Below are 20,486 nucleotides of genomic sequence, written 5' to 3'. Positions count from 1 at the left end.
AACAGCTAATACCTTTGGAGCAGTCCATGCCATGGAATCCTGGGAAGCAGTGGCACACACCAGAATTACACTCTCCGTTACCATGGCAATTGCGAGGGCACTCTTGCACTGAATCTGTGAAGAAGGTGAAGTGAGACAGAGAGAAACGAGGGGAGGGGGTGAGAGAGTTTTGATGGCAAGCATCAAAGCATTCCATTTAATCATTGGGACCATTCATTCTTTAAGATACTACAAATTGAAGGCGCTTTGAGTCTCTCGGTTGCACAGACATCAAAAGCAAACACCCTCTTCCAAGATTCTACGCATTCCTTTCCTGTGTATTTTGCATTGTAATGTAAGGGGAGAATGCACTTTGAACCTTTTTTTTTTTTTTTTCCAAGAAAGGATCCATTACTCTTCCATCAGAGCTTTGCAAGCCGTATCAGAAAATACAGACACATTTCCAACCAAAGCGCAACAGACACGAGTTCCAGGAACTTTTTCATGGCTTTCAAAATGTCCTGCTTGCTGGTTGTTTTTGTAAGACTTCGATATTATGGGATGCTGTGGAGACTGCATGTGATGCAGTTGATTAAAAAAAAAGGGTGAAATAAAATGCTATGATAATAAATCCAGTCATGAATGTTAAGCGATGTGAACCTGAATGTCTTGTCCTCTAAGAAACCACAATCTGAATGGGAGTTACGTCATTTCCTACAGTTGAGACGCCACTCTGAACCAGGAATGAAGCACTATTTGCTCAACACCAACGTCCACTGATAGCACACACATGCAGTTTATTTTAGTTGTTTTATGTGAAGCGCAAATGTTTTAATTCCTCGCTTGGAGAAGAAAGCAGTGAAGCATCAGTGTGGTGTGCTTCAGCTGCAGTGCTGCTGTGTGGTCCCTGCAGTGGAAATATACAAGCTATCCCCAAAGGTTGGAATGGCCAGGGGAATCGACTTCATTTACACCAACATCTCTGAATCCTTCTGTTTCTTTTGCTTTTATTCCGGCTCTCTTTTCTTTGTTTTCCTTGCTAACTCCTAAAGTAGTGTTAATCCTGGACCAGGATCATTGAAACTTCATCTAAGTGTGGTTGTTAAGCTAAGCGGGCTATAATTGTGTGAAGACAAGCCTTCACATTTTAGTGGTTCTTAATCCACTTATAGGAATGGTCAATTGTAATTAGAAGAATGCAGTTTGGATTTTTATCCATCTCTCCTTCCTTTCCACTAGTTTTTTTCTCTGTCAGTTTCCACACTTCTTTCATAAAGCACTACTTAACTATGCCATACTGACTCTCCCTTTCGCACCTCTCTCTACCACAAATCTGTGCCCCTTGTCTCCCTTTTACCCTCTCTTTTACTTCCCTCTTAAGCTCCTCCCTCCTTGTCCTTCACTCCACTTTATTGCTTTCTGGTTTTTTACCCCTACCATTGAGTATTTCCTCTGACTCCCCCCCTTCTCACTGCTTGCTCTAATTCTGTCCTTGCCGCCTCTGCCTTTCCATCACTTTATCCCTCCACTACTGCAGAAAACTGTACCCCGTAATATTGACAGAGAAGGATTCTTTCACTCTGCTTGACTCTTTTCTATCCACCCACCTCCCCTCGGCTGGTTCTCACAGTTGTAGCTCCTGCATGAGTTTGTTCAGTTGACAGGGTTTCACACAGACCCAGTGTAGATGGTACTTTGCCCGTTGCATACATGAGATATGTTAAAATTACTCTGAAATATTGTATTTATTAAAAGAAGTGCTGAATATAGTGAAGCATCCTGCAACGTTCTGGCAAATACAATTCTTCCAACTCGCTGAGCGGTCCTTCCTTTGTGACAATACTCTTGCAGTTGTATAGCTTTTGGCAACAAACTGGGTGAGTGTTTTTACACATTATGAATGTGTGAAGACACCAAGCAATTGGAGAGTGGGTCTACAATAGTATCAGCAGTGTCACTAGTATAACAAACTTTCATCCCTACTACCTTTTTCCCCTCTAAATGCTGCTTCTTAATCACTTTTCTTCTGCCTCACCCATGATGTTTGTGCTGAAGGAAACCGTCTCTCGTTCCCGACCGTCATTGTAGAAAGCCAAGTGCCAGGCACCGGCGTCCAGGTACTGGACAAACACTGCCTCATTGAGGACCACAGTCTGAATGCTCCTCCTCTCCCTCGGAGACTCCACCACGCTCCACTTCTCCTTCCCATCTAGGCGCTCCATATAGTCATACTGCAGGGAAAGTTGTAATGCATAATGGAAAGCTCAGTTCAAGGGACAGTACATGAATAAAAAAATCTATAAATCAATTATAAAGTGGAACTTTTCCTGACTTTGTTCCATTGTTGTATGAACTGGAAGATTACAGAGCCAATGTTACACCTTCTTACAGGTTCATATTTTCATTTTGGGCTCAAATAAAACTGATTTATACGTTCTGATTTTCCATGAACACACCGTCTTTTCTCATACACACTGCTGCAGATCCTCTTTTAGTTCCTGACTCTAAGACCGCACCCTTAAAAACAAACAAACAAATCTGCCCTGATTGGCCAGCTGTTAGTTCAAAATAGCAAAATAAAAAAAACATGAAGCAGCTGCTCTTGACTTGCATGAGTTTTGCCAAACTTAGCACATGGCAGGGAATATTTAACTGCACATGCTGATGTGAATAAGTTAGATTAGAGAAACCGAAACTGCAAACAAGATGTTGCCGGTATTTAAAGAGAAGTGTCTCCTGTGGGAGTTCCTTTTCTTTATCTTGGGCTTTGACACTTTGAACACAAAGGAAAAGAAGAATTTGACCACTTTAAAGTCTGGATATGACATGTGAAGCTCTCATTCTCTTCATTCTGCTGGAAACAGTGCAGCAACTGGTTTTAGTATGGCGCAGTGGCCATGCACCAGCTTAAGTTAGGTCAGGCAATGCAATAGATAACTGAATACAATTATCCCTTTCAACAAATCAAATACATTTTTAATTGAGTGATTTCTATTTAATAGGAGGCAGTAAAAGTTACATTGCTGTGAAATTTAATTAAGTCTAAATCTTTGTCTAAATGAGGTTTTATTCCACGCTGTTATTATCGTGATTCTCAAATGAATTTTTAGATGTCCCATGAAACGAGGAGGGTTTTTTTTTTCTATGTATTCCACATTAGTTGACAAATAAGTTGAGGTCGCTCATTCATTATGAATAAAACAATCATCCTGTGAGTCACCGTTGCATGTCCAGGCTGTTACCTGTGCGTGAGACGGAGGCAGGCCTTTGCGAATGTACACTCCGAAAAGGGCATCCCTGCCGAGGGAAATGTTGAACTTGAGGAACTGGGGCTGGCTGAGGAAGAGTAGGGACCTCCAAAACACTCCTGGAGGGACTTCTTGGGTCACCCGTCTCCCCACTTCAATGTTGCCAGTGTCTATACTGCTGTTCCTGCCTGCCCATGGACCTGGAGAGAGAGGAAAAGCGACTGCATACTCTGTGATTACAGGCATTGATTGGTACAGTCAATAGTTAATCATCACAGTTTAATGGAAATGCTAAAAACAGAAATTCACGGCTATTTCTTTCTCTGTGAAAAGCTAAGTAAGTATAAGATTAACTTATCACTAAAATGAATAGTTACATACCAAACAATCTTTTAATTGCTTGCACTAAAATTAGTTTACCGTTTTCTTTGCTGCTGCTTTCGACAGAAAAGAGAAAAGGAGCATCCCAACAGCTTTACTGTCTCAGATAATTTTTACCAAGGTCTTAGACCTTTCCCAACGTAATTGGCTTGCTCACAATTGCCACAGCACAAAAGGCCAGGTTATTAAAATTTCAAAGCTTTATGTTGTGAATATTCTCACTGAAAAACCGTGTTTAACGACGGCAGACCTTGAGGAAGGTTTAGCAGACTGTGGAGTAGTGGTGCACGGAGAGTAACACCTGCATAAATACGATGTTAATGTAAGCGTCATTGCAAGATGAGCTCTCCTGTATCCTCAACAAACATTCTGCATTAAAATTTGCAAATGAGCACTAAAACAAGCTTCATGCATTTGGGAAACGGGTCTAGTGGACTGATGAGGTTGGAGAAAAAAAAACCAAAAGTTTTTTTTTTTTGGCTGCAATTAGCAAAGCATTTGTTTTGGATGAAAAAAACAACAAGGTGGGGGATTTTATGAGGCTTAGTGGCCGTGTTGCAACCAGTGGCATGGGGAATATTTCATTTGTAGATGAAAGAATCATTTCAGTGAAATAACAGCAATCTTTTTGTGGAAAAAAAAAAGAAAAGAAAAAGAACTATTTAGGCATCTCAAAGACCTGGAATCAAAAGAAAGACTTTATCTAGCCAGAAAGACTGGCTGCACACACAAAAAAAGGTGTTACAAGCTGTGGTACTTGTATCGACCATGCAATGTGCTCAAACTTGCAACGGGAATTTAAAAAAAAACAAACAAACAATTCTGCACAGAATACTTTAATTAAATGGATCGTCTTTAATTTTTAATCCTTTTGGAAATCAGGTAATGTTTTACTTGCGCGTCCCCAGACAGAAGCATGCCAGTGTGTATCTGATGTCGGGTCGCACAATGAAACCTCTGTATCAAAGCCTTTTTGGATGCTTGACTTTGTTGTCTGGGCTGAAATGATAGAGCGCCGATAGAACGGCGGAGCCGAGATTTTTGAGCAGACGCGGCAGACGGGCGCACACACAGAAACACAGAGAACCCTGCAATCAGGTCAGCCATCTAACAGAAAAGTGTCAGGGCCCAGGCAAAAAAAAAAAAAAAAAAAAAAAAAAAAAAGACTTTGAGACAGAGTATGTGTGTGTGTGTGTCTGCATGTGTGTGTGAGAGAGAGATTGTGTGAAGAGCAGCAAGAAATAAAAGCAACAGTGAGAAGAACAGCAGCAGCATCTGGCCTAGACGGCTGGGGGAACACAACACAACAGTTCTCTCATTAATGCAGAATACAGACAGAGCTGCAGCCCACACACACACACACACACACACGCACACACACACACCTTCTTTTTCTCTTTTTTTTTCCATCTTTATTGTGTGCGTTACAGAGCACAGATCCAGCTAGTGAAAGAAGAACAGAGAGAGGCGCATAGGGGGCCTTTAAAGAGAGGGGTGTGAGTGAAGGTAGTTTTCCTTTGCTGCTGACTGAAACGATAAACCCCGCTCGACGCAGCTCAACAGCGCTGTGTTTGAACAGCACCTATGATCACTCACCCAGTGCTGCATCATATCATAAATGTTTTAGTCATGTCTGCATATTTGGGTGAAAAAAAGTAAAAGTTGGAGGTAGAGACTGTTTAAAAGCCTTTTTTCTTTAAATTTATTAACAAAATCCAGCATTGTGTTTCTTATCTTGTTTGTTTATTTCAGATTAAAGCCAATTAGATCGCGCTGAAAACATTTCTAATAAAGGATAGCCTCAAAATTCAAAGTTTTATTAAAGAGGTATATAATTACATAGAGTGCTGCAGAGAACAGTGTGCAGACTCATTCAAAGCAACCTATAATGTCTCCACTCAAAAACAACTGAGCTCTAAGATGTAGAGAAACCAGCTGAATCAGTTACACACAATATTTATGAGTTTTTAGCTGATTTCTGAAGTGAATTTTTTCATGTTATTTGCTGTTAGAAAAAAAACAGTGATGTGGAATTACGCTCCTTCTGTTGCTGAAGCTGAGCCTGCTGCCACAGGCTGAGGGAGGATGTGAAAGGGAGAGTGTGTTTTATATCTCATACCTCTGCCTCCAGAGGGCAGTGTGGCCACATCACTGTTGACAGGTAGACCAGCTCCCAATCCGTTGTTTAACACCGGGCCGTCGGAGGGCTTCAGCTGCCATGTCAGACCCAGCAAGTTGATCGCTGCACACAAAGAGACAGAGAGAATAGGTGTGAGTGTATGTGTGTGTGTGTGTGTGTGTGTGTGTGTGGGGGGGGGGGGGGGCGGGGGGGGGACAGGGATGGCGCGGTGCTTGGGTTTGGTTTGGATGGTGGACTATCAGCAAGTCAAGGGAAGCAGCCCCGGCTGAATGTCATCAGGAGATCAGCCTCCTTTAAGCTGGATCTGCTATTGCTATGCCTTTACACGGCGTTGCCTTTAGTGTGTATCAGTCAAACGCTGTTATCAAAGTGGCAGGTGACCTCGAGCACAGAAACCGAGGGGAGTCTCACAAAACATTCAATTAACACCATAAAAATCTTCCCCAGCCTCAGCCTCCTCCAACAATCTTTCAGCGTGACAGCATCTTCTGCTTTTTATTTGGAAGCCTTTACACCGTCTCACAGAGCGCAAGTGACAGATTGCTCTCTCAAGAGAACGCTCTATGACTCTCTTCTCCCTTCTCCCCCTCTTTTGTCCTCCGTTGTGTTATTGTGTGCCGGTGGTACGAGTCTGCTGGAGTGTGTTCACTCTTCACTTTGTCAGCTCTTTACTCTCCCCATGTCTCTTCCCTCCTTAGCCTGCTGCCAAACGTCTCCTCCCACCAAAAAAAACACGGGAGAGAGGAAACCGCCGAGCAGACAGTCTGTTCCCTTACTCTTCGCTCGAGTGTGAGCTCGGTAAGTTCTTCGGCAGCAGGTATGCTTTTGTTGGTTGCAAAATGGTAGTTTTTGAATGAGAAACCCGAGTTGCATCACTTGTTTACATGTGAATATTTAAGCTAATTGCACGGTGGAGGCTGGGTGTGCACGCTGCGGCGAGCGTATTAATGATTTCTGCAACGTGGGCTCGGATGATCCTGGCTAGGTGTACAGTATGGCTGTGTGGAATGCATTATGTAGGTGTTATTGCACACTTCTCAGCGTTGGCCTTATCCCCACCCCACAAGACTTACAACACCTGCATGGAGAGCCTGGGAATCAATTTCCGTCTTGTCAGATTCCATCTTCACTTGCCAAGCGTTTGCACACACTCAGATGAGTGTAAAAGTTTTAGAAGATGTGGATGCAGCTTCAGGATTTGCTGCCGGTGGGGGCCGACTCATTCTCACCCCAGATGTCCCACCTCTTTCCTTTTCTCCTTCTGTTTCTTTGTTGCCTCATTTTTTTTTATGTTTCATCGCCTTCCCTCTTTCTCTCTCCTCCCTCGCTTTCTGGTCAAAGGAAAGCGCTGACACCTTGGCTGCTGCCTGGCCTCCACTGTCAGCTCTTTTTTTTATTATTTTATTTTCCATGGGGGGGTGTGCTATAAAAAAAACAAGAGACAGAGCGAGAAGGAGACGGAGAATGCTCCTCTCAGTCCTTTTCTCTTTTAACCACCTTTTGCCATCTCCTCTTTAATCATACTGACCTTCATTCCTCTCCCTCTTTTCCTTTTAATTCCCCCTTTCCTCCTTTTTTTTCCCCTTATCTTTACTTGTCCTTCCTTGTCGATAACACAGACATGCATGCACCCACAAGCGCGCAGCTGCACGCGCACGCGAAGATGGTATCAGAGTGTGATGTCAATAGAGAGATTGCCTATTGAATCAGCTGGAGACAGTAAGCATTTGCAAATCTTTTGTCATGGCGCTCTCAATCTAGGTCACCCACAAAGAAACCGGCCAGACAGACGCATGGTAAGCTTATTGCGTATGTCTGCTGGTTGCGTTTATGTGTCGGTGAGGGTCGGTGCACATGCGTGCTCTTCCACGTATGACTTTCCCTCTTCAGTCTTTGCTTTTTCTTCCCCTCTGGGAAAGGCTGTGAAAAGATGACCAACAGATGGCACACTTACACCTTGGTGACATAGCAAGAGAGCCTAAGCTTTGTCAACAGGTTTCTTTGCAGCAACACACAAGAAAGACAAAGAGGTGAGTGTCTCAAATGTCCCTGACTTTAACAGTTCTTCTTACTCTGTAAGGGTTTACTTTCAGCGAAGACTAAACTAATCCAATCGCCAATAAGGCCTACCCAACTAAAATCCAGAGAAAGTCCAGCTCTGGTGGTTTCCTTTTTGCTTACAAAACACAAAAACACACATGTGTGCACATGGAAAGATCACAGCAGAGCAGGTATAACAACCCAACGTGTTGGATTAAAAATAGATACATCAGGAGGTTTTTATGTAATCTCAATTCATAATTTACAAGGGCAAAGTGCTCGTCTGTATCATCTGCAAAACACAGCGTCTGAAAAAGTGCTGGCACACGTGATCTGGTGACAAAGAGGAAAAGAAAAAAGAAGACGGATGATGTACACACAGAAGGCCACGGAGATGAAAAGGAGGAGGTGGTGGCTGCCTTTCGAAGAGAGAGAGGCCAACGGTCAGCAGCTCTTGGAGAAATTGTGCCAGACCTCGGCAGAGAAGAGCGGAGTGGGGAACAGAGAGAATACTAGAGGACAGCAACTGAGAGAATATTAAAGAACATCTAAATCCCCCCGAGGGTGGGAAAAGAGCAAGAAAACAGGCTACAGATGATGTTGCAGAGATGGGAGGAAAAGATGAATAAAGCCCCCCACGGATAAAACAGGGGAGGAAGGCGAAGATGGCAAGTGGAAAAGAAAGATTTAAAGGATGAGTGATCTCGTATTCTTTGGTTGGGAAAGAAAAGACAGTTGTGATTCACCCTCTGACAGTAAGTGGCTCACAACGCAGGCTTCAGACAGAAACTCAATGCACATGTGCATGCTTTGAGCAATATTCATACTTCTCAAAGTTAAAGGGTGTAAATTGATTTCTGCATGAAAGCAAAAAAAAAAAAAAAAAAACAGGACCAAAGACAGAGAAAGGTGACTTTGCGGACTGTGAGCTGAACGTCCCCCGAGTGGAAAATATTGTATCATCATCATTCTGTTCTCTGTTCTCGTGTCTCTCGGCTTCCTCCGTCTCAACTCAACCTTATCGCTGCCTATTTACAAGGCAGCATCTCCAATTAATTGTACTAAAGACAGAGAATGGCCTCTTGCATGTATTTGTATCTCTTGTAATGCGACTTAAGTTACACAAAGAGCACTCACACATGCAAAAGCAACACACTTTCATTTATCTTTTCCCCTGGCCATCCTGATAAATGCATATTAACTGTTCTAATTCACCAGTAAATTAACAACTCTGATCTCAATTAGGGCAGTAATTGTAGCTGAGACCAGCCTCCCCCCCTATTTTGGCCTGGCTTCTAATTGGTTTAGGGAGTTTTTTCCCCTCCTTTTTAAAAAAAAAAAAAAAAAAAAAAGATTCCCCCCCCCCCCCCACCCTCTACTCATCACCTCCCAGTCTCTCAGGGCTTCACTTGGCTGGCTGGTAAACAGTTTGTTGCCCAAAACAAACACATGCACAAGAAGAATCCACCTGAGAAAGAAGTATTTTTCTGTTTGTCTTTTCGTGTCACTCACACATTTCTCCCCATCTCTGCTGCACAGGGGGTGCTGTGCTAATATCTGCAAGAGGGAGGGCAAAAAAAAAAAAAAAAAAAAAGTGTGCTGCCATGGATTCTCAATATATTAAGTAAAATTTGATCCCACCATATCTACTCATGTAATCTATAAATAAGACTCAGGCAAAGTTATGAGATAATCTCAGACAAAGGGTAGGGGCGGCTGTTTGGTGCTGGGGGGGTGGTCGAATAAACCGAGAGAGACAATTTGTTTGCCTCTGAGTGTGTGTGTGTGTGTGCATCTGCGTATGCATGCTTCAAATTGCATGGTATTAAACAACAAGCGCACAAGCTGCAACCCCCGACGGGACCTGCTCACCCAGCTGATGCAACTGAACTGTAATTGACTGCAACACAAAAGGTTATGCGAAACGCTGGCAGCTCCTACCTGCGAAAAGAAAGACGGTAACTCACTCAAAAGCAAATGGCTTCCTTACCGGCACTGAAATATTGACACGGCCCACCGCAGAAGCAGCCGTGTGCTTGTGTGCGCGCGTGCCTCCATGCGTGCGGGTGATTGGCTAAATGAAGAGATGTGAATCTGAGTGATGTCCTCCTTTCTGAATCCTCATTTCCTCTTCAGATATCGGTACCCTGACCCTCCCTCCCACCCCCTTGCATCAACCCACTCTGCCTCACCTCATCCCTCCTCTACCTCGGTCCTTTCCCTCTCATCGATCTGTATTAGAAACAGGATATGAGGAACTATGCAATCTTATCACACATCAGAGGGTGGGAGAGAATGAGTGAGAACGAATGGCAGAGTACGTTTTTAGAAGCCAAAGAGATGGAGAAGCAGAAAGAAAATGAGAGAATAAGAAAAAGGGATAGCAATTTCTTTCACTTTGCCTTCAATCCATCTCCTGCTTCATTCACAGCACTGGTGCAGAACTGTGGGCCTAATTGGACTAACAATGGGGTCCAGATAAGACCTGTGCTAATGAATAAATGAATGAAATATAGCCAAGCACGCTAATGCAGGCAAAATGAAAAGAGCTCTGAAAATGACATCAGTCAGGTTGGAAAAATCCTGAGTTTGTGCAACAAATAACTAAATAGTTCCTCTCAGTCACGTTCGACAGAAACTCCAGGTTTACTAGCAGGAAGTCAAAAGATGGACGTTACCACTTAAACAACTGTGCACCCTGCTTTGTATTACCTGACCAGAGCAGATGACCCATTTATCCCTCATGGTGCAGATGGCATAGCACCTTGTGCCTGGTCCTGGCCATGCCCCGTCCTTTTCCTGGACTGGCAGCGTGTGGTAAGATCCTAACCTTTATCAGTGCGACAGGCCCTGCTGCTGCGGACACACGCTCCGCGTCTGATCCTTATGCCCAGGTTCCTGCATCCACCATATGCCCAACTGCGCCTGCACCTCCAAACACATAGCCCACACACACCAAATGTATAAGTACACTGACACCTATGCTGGCATGAGTGACACATCCTGACCTCTTGCTGTTCCACCTTGGATCAGCAGAAGGGAAGCCACATGCAATGTGAGAGGGGACGGTGGGGTCAAGGAGCTGGATTTGGAGAGGAGCCACACTGTGGACGCTGCACATTAAAGACGACCATGCAGCTAACATTGCCAAGAGATTTTATTCCACTAAAGATGTAGGGGGGGAGAAAGGTGAAAAAATATTTGTCCTGTTTAGTAAATTATAATAATTTCTTCTCCATCTTATTGGGCAAGCTGACACATCTGCATCATCATTCATGCAAAAAGCACGCAGAGTTTTATTTATTCTCTTTGCTAAAAATACTCTATTTCAAAATGTGCATTTTACACATATAGATATCTATTTGTGATTCATCACATGACTTTGTTTTGTAATCTCTGACATTATTAGTAATTGTAACCTGTTATTATCCTTTTAGCATTTTTAAAAGTCATTTGAAGCGTGCATTAAAGGAATATTTTGGATTTTCAGGTTTGAGGTTACAAGATAAATGTGAGATGATTGACAAGAACCATAAAAACAAACATCTTTTATGTCTGCTGAAGCACATGTGACTCACCCACACTAGTTTGTGGGAACAGTTCTTTTTTTTTTTTTTTTTTTTTTTACATGATTCCAATTATCCAGGTGGTCATTTGACAACGTCCAGTTACTGCCCTCCATCTGATCATTATCTATTTACTTAGTTAAACTGCAGAGCTGTGGTGGTTAAAGCCATTAACATGTTGTTATGTAAGGGAACGGAGATGTGAATGCACCGAAGCGAAACACTTACGGCTTGGACGCACCAGGCAGAAAGCGATTGTGATCAGTCTGTAACAGCAAGACGGCGGTGATGGATGGAAAGTGGTCGGCTCAGAGGCATGAAGGTCACATTCGATGACAGTGTATCTGTGCGTTTGCTGTGTGGCCCTGTTTAATCAACAGACAGGGAAGCTGAGAGTAAAAGCCTAAAAATACATTGCGTCGGTGTTTGCGTGTGCGGGCGCGTGTGCGTTCCCATTCATCAGTGGTGACAGTGCCATGTGGGGTACGCCGCTGTGCTCGATAAATTCGCCGCACACATGCACACGGACATGCACGCAGACATTCATATGAAACGCTCCCGCAAAGGTGACACAGGCACCTGCTAGCAAGAGTTTACTCATAGCAGTCAAGGGCACACTTATGTGTGTGCATGTGCGTGTGTGCATATGGGTATGTGCAAACAGTCCACCTGGACGCAACTAGTTTGACACGTCCTCGATCTTTCATCTATCACACCAGCCTCACCTCTCATTTCCAAACACAACGCGCCTCGTTCTCGCTCTGCTTTCCCCCTTTTTCTCTTGTTTTTTCTTCTCCGCTTCCTTTCTGTACGTGCTTCCTCCTCCGAGTCTTAAATCCTCTTTCTCATCCTTTCTAACTTCCTTTGTCATCAACCCCTCTTCTCGTCCTCCACAGTCTCCTTCTGTCCTCCCGTCTCGCTGTCACACTCCCTCTGTTCTCTGCTCGCTGTGATCAATTAGGAGACATTAGTCCCACAGTTATTCCAGGTGACAGAAGCCTCGGGAGGCCACGCTCTCCTTCATCTCTCCTCCTTCTGCCTCACCTCTGTTTCTCCTCTCCACACCTGGCTGTCTTGTCACTCCTGCTCCTCCTCCTCCTCCTCCTCCTCCTCCTCATCATCACCTCTCCACTGTTTGCGTGACAGTGGAAACAACAAACCACAACCCCCAAAACAGTCTTAGAGCCTCACACCCAACAGAGCTGACAGTGACACACCAGCCTCAACCTTCCTCACCTCTGTCTCCGCGGTGACCTATCTTCCATTTCCTCTCTGCCTTTACATTCCCCTCTGCCTTCTATACTCACCAACAATGTTCCAACCCTTTTCTCTCCCCCCCCTCTACTCTATCTTACACTCTCCAGGTTGCCATTCACAATGATGGACCTGTCTTCCTTCCTATATATGCCAACCGTTCACCTGTATCCTAGCAACCACCTCTCCTTTGGCTGGGGTGCTCCATGCGGAGCAAGCAAACAAGACACCGGGGGAATGAGGAACAAGCACTCTCGTTTATCCTCCTCCCTCCATCCGTTCAGTCATTCCTTCACACGTAAAGAGGAGGCCATCCTCCACTGGAGTTGGAAGCAAAACATTATTACTGAAAGCTAAACTCACAAACTCTTTCAACACAGCATGATGGAAATGCACAACTTTACAAAGACACATGCTTTTTAAAAAAAAAAATTTTCCCTCCGTTTTTGCGTATTTATGTGTGTATGTTTATCTCCTCCCCATGGCTCCTTTCTAACAGTAGGATAGTGCTTCAAAGAGATATTGTCAGCTGTGCTGTTGAAGCATACCTTTATAAAAACACTCTCGGTGCTCGCACTCGTCTGTGGAAGATTGTTGGGCAATTTCTGAAGCTGTATTTGCCATCTTGGAAAAGAGGAAAGAAAGGCGTACAATCATGCGTAAACACTATGAGGGCACATGTTTTACATTTAAGGCGGAATAGTGTTGCATTCAGTGTGGGAAGACTCACACATGCACACAGCAAAAAAAAGAAAAGTGCTGCTCAGGCACATGTGTCCTGGTGTAATTTATGAGTGGGCTCCTGGGCGGACGCCTCAGAGGGGTCCTCTTCACGCTGCATGGCTCTGGGTGCTCTGCACAATCTCCCCAGTGATCGCCATGCCCACACATACGCGTGCGTAACGCACAAACAAGGAACGACAAAAATCCCCCTTATGAGTAGTGAACCCGCGGCACGTTTAACGCTACAAAAAGCAAGGTAAACACAGGGGTTTCAGGCTTGGCAGCTCGCTGCTACAGCTCTGTTCAGCACCGGAGCAACAACATTTCCTTACAAGTGCTAAAAACTGAGCTTCACAGTTAGCAAAAATAAAAATAACAATGGAGTAATGCTAAATAAACTAGCCACCTGGACTATTAAGGCACAGACGTTTGGCACATAATGCAACTAGAGGAATACTAAACGGGGGCTTAAACTGCTGCAAAATGAAAAATACTTAATATAGGTTGCACTATAAATACAGAGACTCATTAAACGACTCTCTCAGTTTGGCTCTTTGTTAATATGACCAATTATTAAGACTGACAGGCGACAGTGGAAACTGTTTGCACCCAAAGTGTAGAAGTCTCTCTTAGACAGACATCGTTCCTTTCATTAGATGTCTATTTTAAATGCATACAGTATCTCTGGTGAAAACTAAGCTTTTCTACTATTTGTTAATGTATGTTGCCTGTAAAATAGATACACCCCCCGCTTACTTATGAGAGACTGTTTTGCTGTTTCTGATAGCTGTGGCCTTCCTCTCCCCTTCCCCGTTTCTGTTCTGAGGCTCCATATGTGGCTGTCCAGAGCCATGTGACCGAGCAAAGCTCAGGAGGGGACGGATCTGTCTGCGTGCCGCAGGCAAGGGGCCTTGATCCGCTCTGGAGGACACACACCGCTCTCAAGGGCACTCTGAGGGGGTTAAACAAGCGCACAAACGTGGACACACTCTGGCACAGATTCAAGTGCACATCCGTGATTTGGACACATCCAGGTGAGCAGGGGGGGGTATGGCACATGGATCCAAAACTGCCATGATGGATAGGAGGATTGTAATCTATAAATATATATACATATATTTATGAATAATGTAAAATTATATAAATAATGTATGTAGAGTCAGTAAGGGGGGGGGGGGGGGGGGGGGTGTTCTTTTTGCTGATGCCACTGTTTCCTGAGATCCGTCCATCTGTTGACTCTGATCTCTGGGGTAAGAGGCCAATCAGGGGCTCAGTAGCACATCTGCCTCCTTTCACACACACCTACGCAAAAACACCAAAATAGATGCACACACACACACACACATTCAGATGCGCTCACATTTTCTAAGTTTATTGTTGTCCCTGTATGTATGCAGACGCGCGGATACATAGCAGCAGTCTGCATCCTCTTGACCAGCGAATGAGGTCAGGAATAAATAAAAAATCCATGCCCACACACACTCCCACACTCTCTCAGCAACAATTTCTCTCTCTTCCCACAGATTCGCCGGCAGACAGCCATTAGAATCTCTTCCTGATGTGCCCCGTAAGTGCTTTCCTCCGAGTATCTGCCATTCCTTTAAGTATGACTATCGCATGCTGGCTTCAGATCAGTGAAAAACATCCACTTTCCTGCTGGGTCTGTTAGGATTCCCACCTTGACTGATACCTGCTCAGAGAAACAGCCCTCGTGTGCTGCAGTGGATGTATCTTCCTGTCTGTTTACTGACGCTGAGTGGAGGCCAAGATGCCTGCTGAGGCCGATTTTGCCAGAGCAGTGCAAGACTAAAGTGGCAAAGCTTGCGCATCCTTACTCTGCTTTGTGTTTATAGTGGGCTGTTAACTTGACACTTTGCTGCTGAGGTGTGGGAAGAAAAAAAAAGAGCAAAGGTTGGATGAGCAAACCTGAAATGGAAGGGTTGCTCTCGTAAGGCCATGTTTGGATTTGTTCATGAGCTTCGTCTTCACTTTTATGGGGTTTCATTACGGGTCGTCAAAACTCCTCGTGAATCAAATTTCATCACTTACCGATGAAGTAGGACAGTAGAACGGCCAGCAAGGCGGCGGCTGCGATGGCAGTCACAGCAGCACATTTCCAGCTGCAGTATTTGGACGGCTTCTTTAGCTTGAAGGCTGAGCGGGAAAAGGTGTTTCTGGGCAGCAAGCGAGGGGGCGGGGAATACACGGTGCCAGACGTCAGGGGGTAACCAGGGGAGGAGCTACTGAAGAGCGGAGTGGTCCCTGATGACGTCTTGAACAAGAAGTGCCTGTAGATAAAAAAACATAAGAGGGAAAAATGATCATTCATTAGAGGACAAGGCAGACTAACACTTTGACAAAGGAAAAAAAAAAAAGTCCAAAGCGGCAGTCGTATGTCCGAACGGTTTCTGTCTGATGAAGCCTTCCTGCCTTTTGGGTGTGAATATCCTTGAACTGCTTGTGTCTCCAATTCAACTCACTTTTAAACTCCACCTGCTGCACCTTTCTTTTTGTCCTCAATGCCCTCACTTTTCGGATGCACAACCCCACTTACGCCATGCCTCATCTTTGCCCTTCATGGCAGGAAAGGATCAGCGCCGCCCCCCCCCCCCCTTCTTTTCTGTCCTCATTGTCCAGGAGGGGTCAGAGCTCAGAGAGAGCATAAAAGAGGGATTTTGAACCACCATCCCTTTGGTCACATTACCTATTATCCTCTCCTATCAATGCACCTGCTCACCCAATGCTGCCTCCCCCTCCTCTTTACCCCTTTTCTTCTTATTTCCAATATTTCTTCACCGCCAGCCCACTCCTTCTCCCATTCTTCACCATCCTCTTTCTCTAATCGTGTCTTCTTCTAAAAGATGTTTCTCCCTCCGTTTAGATTTTCTTTTTCATCTAACCTTGAGGGAATGCAGCAGCCGCGGTGAAACAGAGAAACAGTGGACATGAAGAGGAAAGGAAAAAGTCTTTTAAAGGACACAGTGGTTAAAAAAAAACTTTTGTGAAACCTTTGTGAAATCTTTTGCGAAACACACTTGCAGCACACATGGGGAGTGAGGCTCTGCCCCCACACACACCTCAGGTGGTATGGCAGAACAAAGCCCTCAGGTGAGTGTGACATATCAGAGGAGGAAAGGTCACTCGACTGCCTCGGAGATGGAGTTAAGAGAGACTTTGTCTGCTATTTTTTTGTGCCTGTTTGTGTGTTTGCAGTTGAGTGTGGAAGGGAGAATATCGTTCCACTTTTGTCTTTGTGAATTTCTGACCTTGAGAGTGAAGACTGAAAGAGGAGGAAAATGTGCTGCACGTCTTCACTGCCTCAAAAAGGAACAAGCGCATGAGGCTCACAGCCATACTGTTGAGCAGGTTGTCATATTTAATGGATTTTTCAGGTTCATTTCTGGTGTAACCTTCATAAAATCTTAGCTTCTGGTAGGTGATCCTGTCAGCTTCAGAACTTCCAGGTGCTTAAGCCAGTAAACACTGATAACTAAAGACTTTGCTTTCGAAAAATTACACTTTGTTTTTAACCACAAAAATGAAATAAAAAGGTCTTCAGACAATTAAACTTTGATGAAAGCACTGCTGAATTATGGCACATTTGTACAATTTGGCTCTCCCTCATCCAGCATCTTGCATCCAGCATCTCTTCTCTGAGCATCGAAGTCATCGATGTTGAGTCTAGTCTTATCTCTCGCTCCATTACTTTCTGTTTTTCTCCTTAGTTCCTCTGACACTATTGTGTATCTTTTCTGGATCACGTCCAAAATGACCAGAGTGCTGATTTCCAGTTGATTTCCAGTTGGTGGTGTGTGATGCGGTGCCATAAAGCAAAAATGTGTGGGTTCTGTGCTTCAGGATGCTTCTGAGCATCGACATCTCCAGGAGAGTGCACAATGACTATCAGTGTGGTTTTTAAGCTGGAAATTTCAAACCTAACCTAATTTTCATCAACAGTCTTTAATGATTATAAAAGTGTGTTTAAAAAATCTTGGTGTGATGTGTGTGTGTGTTTGTAGTTTGGAAAATAAAGACACATATGTCTTTAATGGGTTGAAGCATGAATGGTACCCTTTCCTGCTGAATACAAATGCATTTATTGGTGTTAGGAATGGGGTGGGAATAGCTAAACTGAATAGTAAATCAAATCGCCCATCAAAAATCTAAATTAATAATAAAGTACCAGCTGAAATCCAATGGGGTCTTTTTTTTTTTTTTTTTTTTTTTACAAGTCAAGAACAGCTTGTAATTGAATAAGAGACAGAGAAAAGTTCCTGCTCAGATATTATCTGCTTTGAAATATATTAATAAAACTATAAAATCTTATTAAACTCTTTCTTACGTCAGTTTTACAAAATCTTCAGGCTCCATGAGTAACTCAAGTTATTTCAAATATAAACACTGCCATTCAAAAGTCTTTGTCAAGTTGAGCTGAGTGTCTTCTCCGCCTCCAGTCCAAGACATGTGACTCATGCCTGCACACATGTGTCAGGACTGTCGTCTCTCTTCTGTAGCCCCCCATGTCAGTTTTACTCATGCTTGTCTAGAAGGAGCAGTAATAACCCACCACTTTTGCAGAATTAGATGGGTTTTATTTTTAAGCGCTCAACTGTGCTTTGAGGTCCTCTATCATTTTGATGCCTTTAATCACTGCTGTTTCATAAGAGTATGTCTTTACATGTGTCTGCAAGTCTACAAGCAGCTGGTTAAAAAAAAAAAAAAACAACAGGTAATGGGCTCAGAGCATGAAGATTTAGTTTGGGAGCACTGCTCGACTCCATCAATTATTCAGCCTGACTGTGCCGCTCTCTTTCTCCCTCTCTCTCTCTCTCTGCCTCTTTCCATTTTATACCACTGATTGTTGGAATTCTATCCTGCTGGAATCTTCTCTTTTCCACCCCCATTTCCTCTCCCTTTACCTGTCAGGTAAGCTGCATGACACCACGGAAAATAGAGGGAAGAGAAGGGATGGGGGGGGGAGTGCCAGACAGATAGAGGCTGAAAGAGCACAAGGAGATGACACGCAAGGAAATATGATGTTATTGTCTAAAAATACCATGCTCTTAGTGTCACCGCCATCAATTTCATTATGCATGCATAAACCCCTATAAGCTGCCAAATGAAAAAAAAAAAATGCACATATGTGTGTATGCTCAAAAACACACACACACACACACACACACACACACACACACTCTCCAAGGTCAAGCAGCATGTGTCAGCTTGAACTCATTTTCACAGTCGCTGAAGCACTCTGTGATGGCAGGGCCAGCGCTAATTAATTACAATACTCCTAATGTGCCAGAGTGAGCTGGTGAATCGCTCGCGTTCTGTACAACACAATGCATACGATGTGATGTGCTGGTATGCATTTGAACTTGCTCGTTGAAATCATTTCAGTCCCCCAGCTTTGTTGTTTGTGTGCAGAAGCTCCACTGTGAGCTTGTGTGGGAAGGGAATATGTCTATGGGCTGCACTAATTACAAGTAGGAATGGAAAGTGTCTAATGTGCTCTGGGGAGGTAATTGACATTGATTTATGTTGTGGATGGCTATGGAGGGGTTCTATCATAGCAGGCAGCCAGCAATCACAACTGTGTATCATTAAACTGGTGTGTGTATGTGCATGTGTGCGCTTATACGTGGGTTTGTTCATTTGTATGTGAATATTGTGGGATTTTTGACAGTGGTCCAGCTTGGAAATGTCATACATAATTAGAGAGAACTGACAGAGAACCCCCCCCTTTCTCCAGTCCTCAGCCACTGCTACCTTGCTGCCATTGCATCCAATCGCTCAAACACATACACACTCACACAGTGACACACATTTACACTTAGACATAAGCGCCCACCCACGCACAAACAGTAGAAATTTATGTGGGTTTTTTCTTTCATGCGGTTGCCCTTATATGTGCAACCAAATGTTTCATTTACATCCCCCCCCGAACAAAAAGTGACACAAGGAAAGGCTAGAGGATGGAGATGAAGGCTATAGATTAGAAGACGGGCACAGAGAAGAAGAGATGATGGGTTTTCTCTCCGTTCCAACACCGTTCCCCATTGAGAGAAGAGAGGACCTGGACAATTAACCACAGAACAGAGAGCATGCTGGGTAATTAGCAGGAAGTCAAAGCTCGCATTCCCCTTGAGCGAACAAATACACACGAGCTTGCACGCCCACACACACACATGCTTCATTTTCTCAGCTCTCACAAACATGTGGCTGCTTAGGATAGCAGTCTGAGAATCACCATCAGATGTGGAGAACAATTAACAGAGGTCGTCTCGGTATGGGGGTGACAGGAAAACAGGCAGATCTGAGAATGAAACAAAGAGCTGTCAGGGTGGGGAAGCTGCTCTGCCTCAGCGCTGTGAGAATCGCAACCTGCAAAAATCTGCAGGACACAACGGGCCTTCATTCACAGAACGCTGAATGGACATGGAAAAGTTTCCTTTTATACGCGCTAGTCCAGCTCAGGGATCTTTGGGGGGACTGGAGACTATCCTGTTAGGCAAGGAGTATGGAGGTTCATTTGTGTGTTTGCAATTAGTTAAAAAAAAAAAAAAAAAAAAGAAATAGTGTTGCATGTTCTCCCCTTACATTTGTTGCTTGTCATGGAGATGATCCCAGCTGCTGCCGGATAAAAGTTGGAGTACACCCTTAGCAGGTTGCCAGTCCATTAGTGATGAGAGTTCCCTCTCTTCACTGATTCGGCCTTTTTGATCAGGCTTGCTTAGAAGAGCTCCCCAACGGCTCTTCATTTAGCATCACATAGAGCTTCTATTTTGGCCTAATTTAGCAATTATGAATGGGTTGTGTGTTGGTGAGCAGTATCTTTATTGTTTTCATAAAAGCAATATTTTGATGCATTCTTGTGAAAAAATGCACTTAATATTTAATATTCTAATCAAATCTTTTAAATGAGTGACTGAACACAAACCACAACAAAGAAAATTAAATAAATACACTTAGCATGATGTTTATTTAGATTCATTAATTTCTTTACTCTTTCTTGAAGCACAATAAATCCAGTTCTTTCCACATGCCAGCCTTGTGCAGCAACAGTCCTGTTTCCTGAGAAACAGACCCCCTAATGAAGGTTTGGTTCATCTCAACGGGTCATCGCTTCTCATTCATTACAATCAGTCGGTTGGT

The 20,486-nt window shown here is 43.9% G+C and overlaps 1 protein-coding gene across 2 annotated transcripts in view; it reads right to left on the bottom strand.

Moving 5' to 3' along the window:
- tenm2a (teneurin transmembrane protein 2a) overlaps positions 1 to 20,486 on the bottom strand; it is a gene marked incomplete at both ends in the record, with an annotated part of 161,505 nt that overhangs the window by 26,835 nt on the left and 114,184 nt on the right. For both annotated transcript variants that reach the window (XM_079250599.1, XM_079250600.1), the window contains 5 exons: positions 13 to 114; positions 2,015 to 2,210; positions 3,222 to 3,427; positions 5,728 to 5,850; positions 15,381 to 15,619. In XM_079250599.1, the coding sequence (XP_079106725.1) occupies positions 13 to 114; positions 2,015 to 2,210; positions 3,222 to 3,427; positions 5,728 to 5,850; positions 15,381 to 15,619 (866 nt within the window). The remainder of the gene's footprint in view (positions 1 to 12; positions 115 to 2,014; positions 2,211 to 3,221; positions 3,428 to 5,727; positions 5,851 to 15,380; positions 15,620 to 20,486) is intronic.

The sequence above is a fragment of the Telmatherina bonti genome, assembly GCF_933228915.1.
Source record: "Telmatherina bonti genome assembly, chromosome: 12".
Taxonomy (NCBI): Eukaryota; Metazoa; Chordata; class Actinopteri; order Atheriniformes; family Telmatherinidae; genus Telmatherina; species Telmatherina bonti.
Note: the sequence above shows the minus strand (reverse complement) of the source record. Positions and strands in the feature narration are given on the sequence as shown.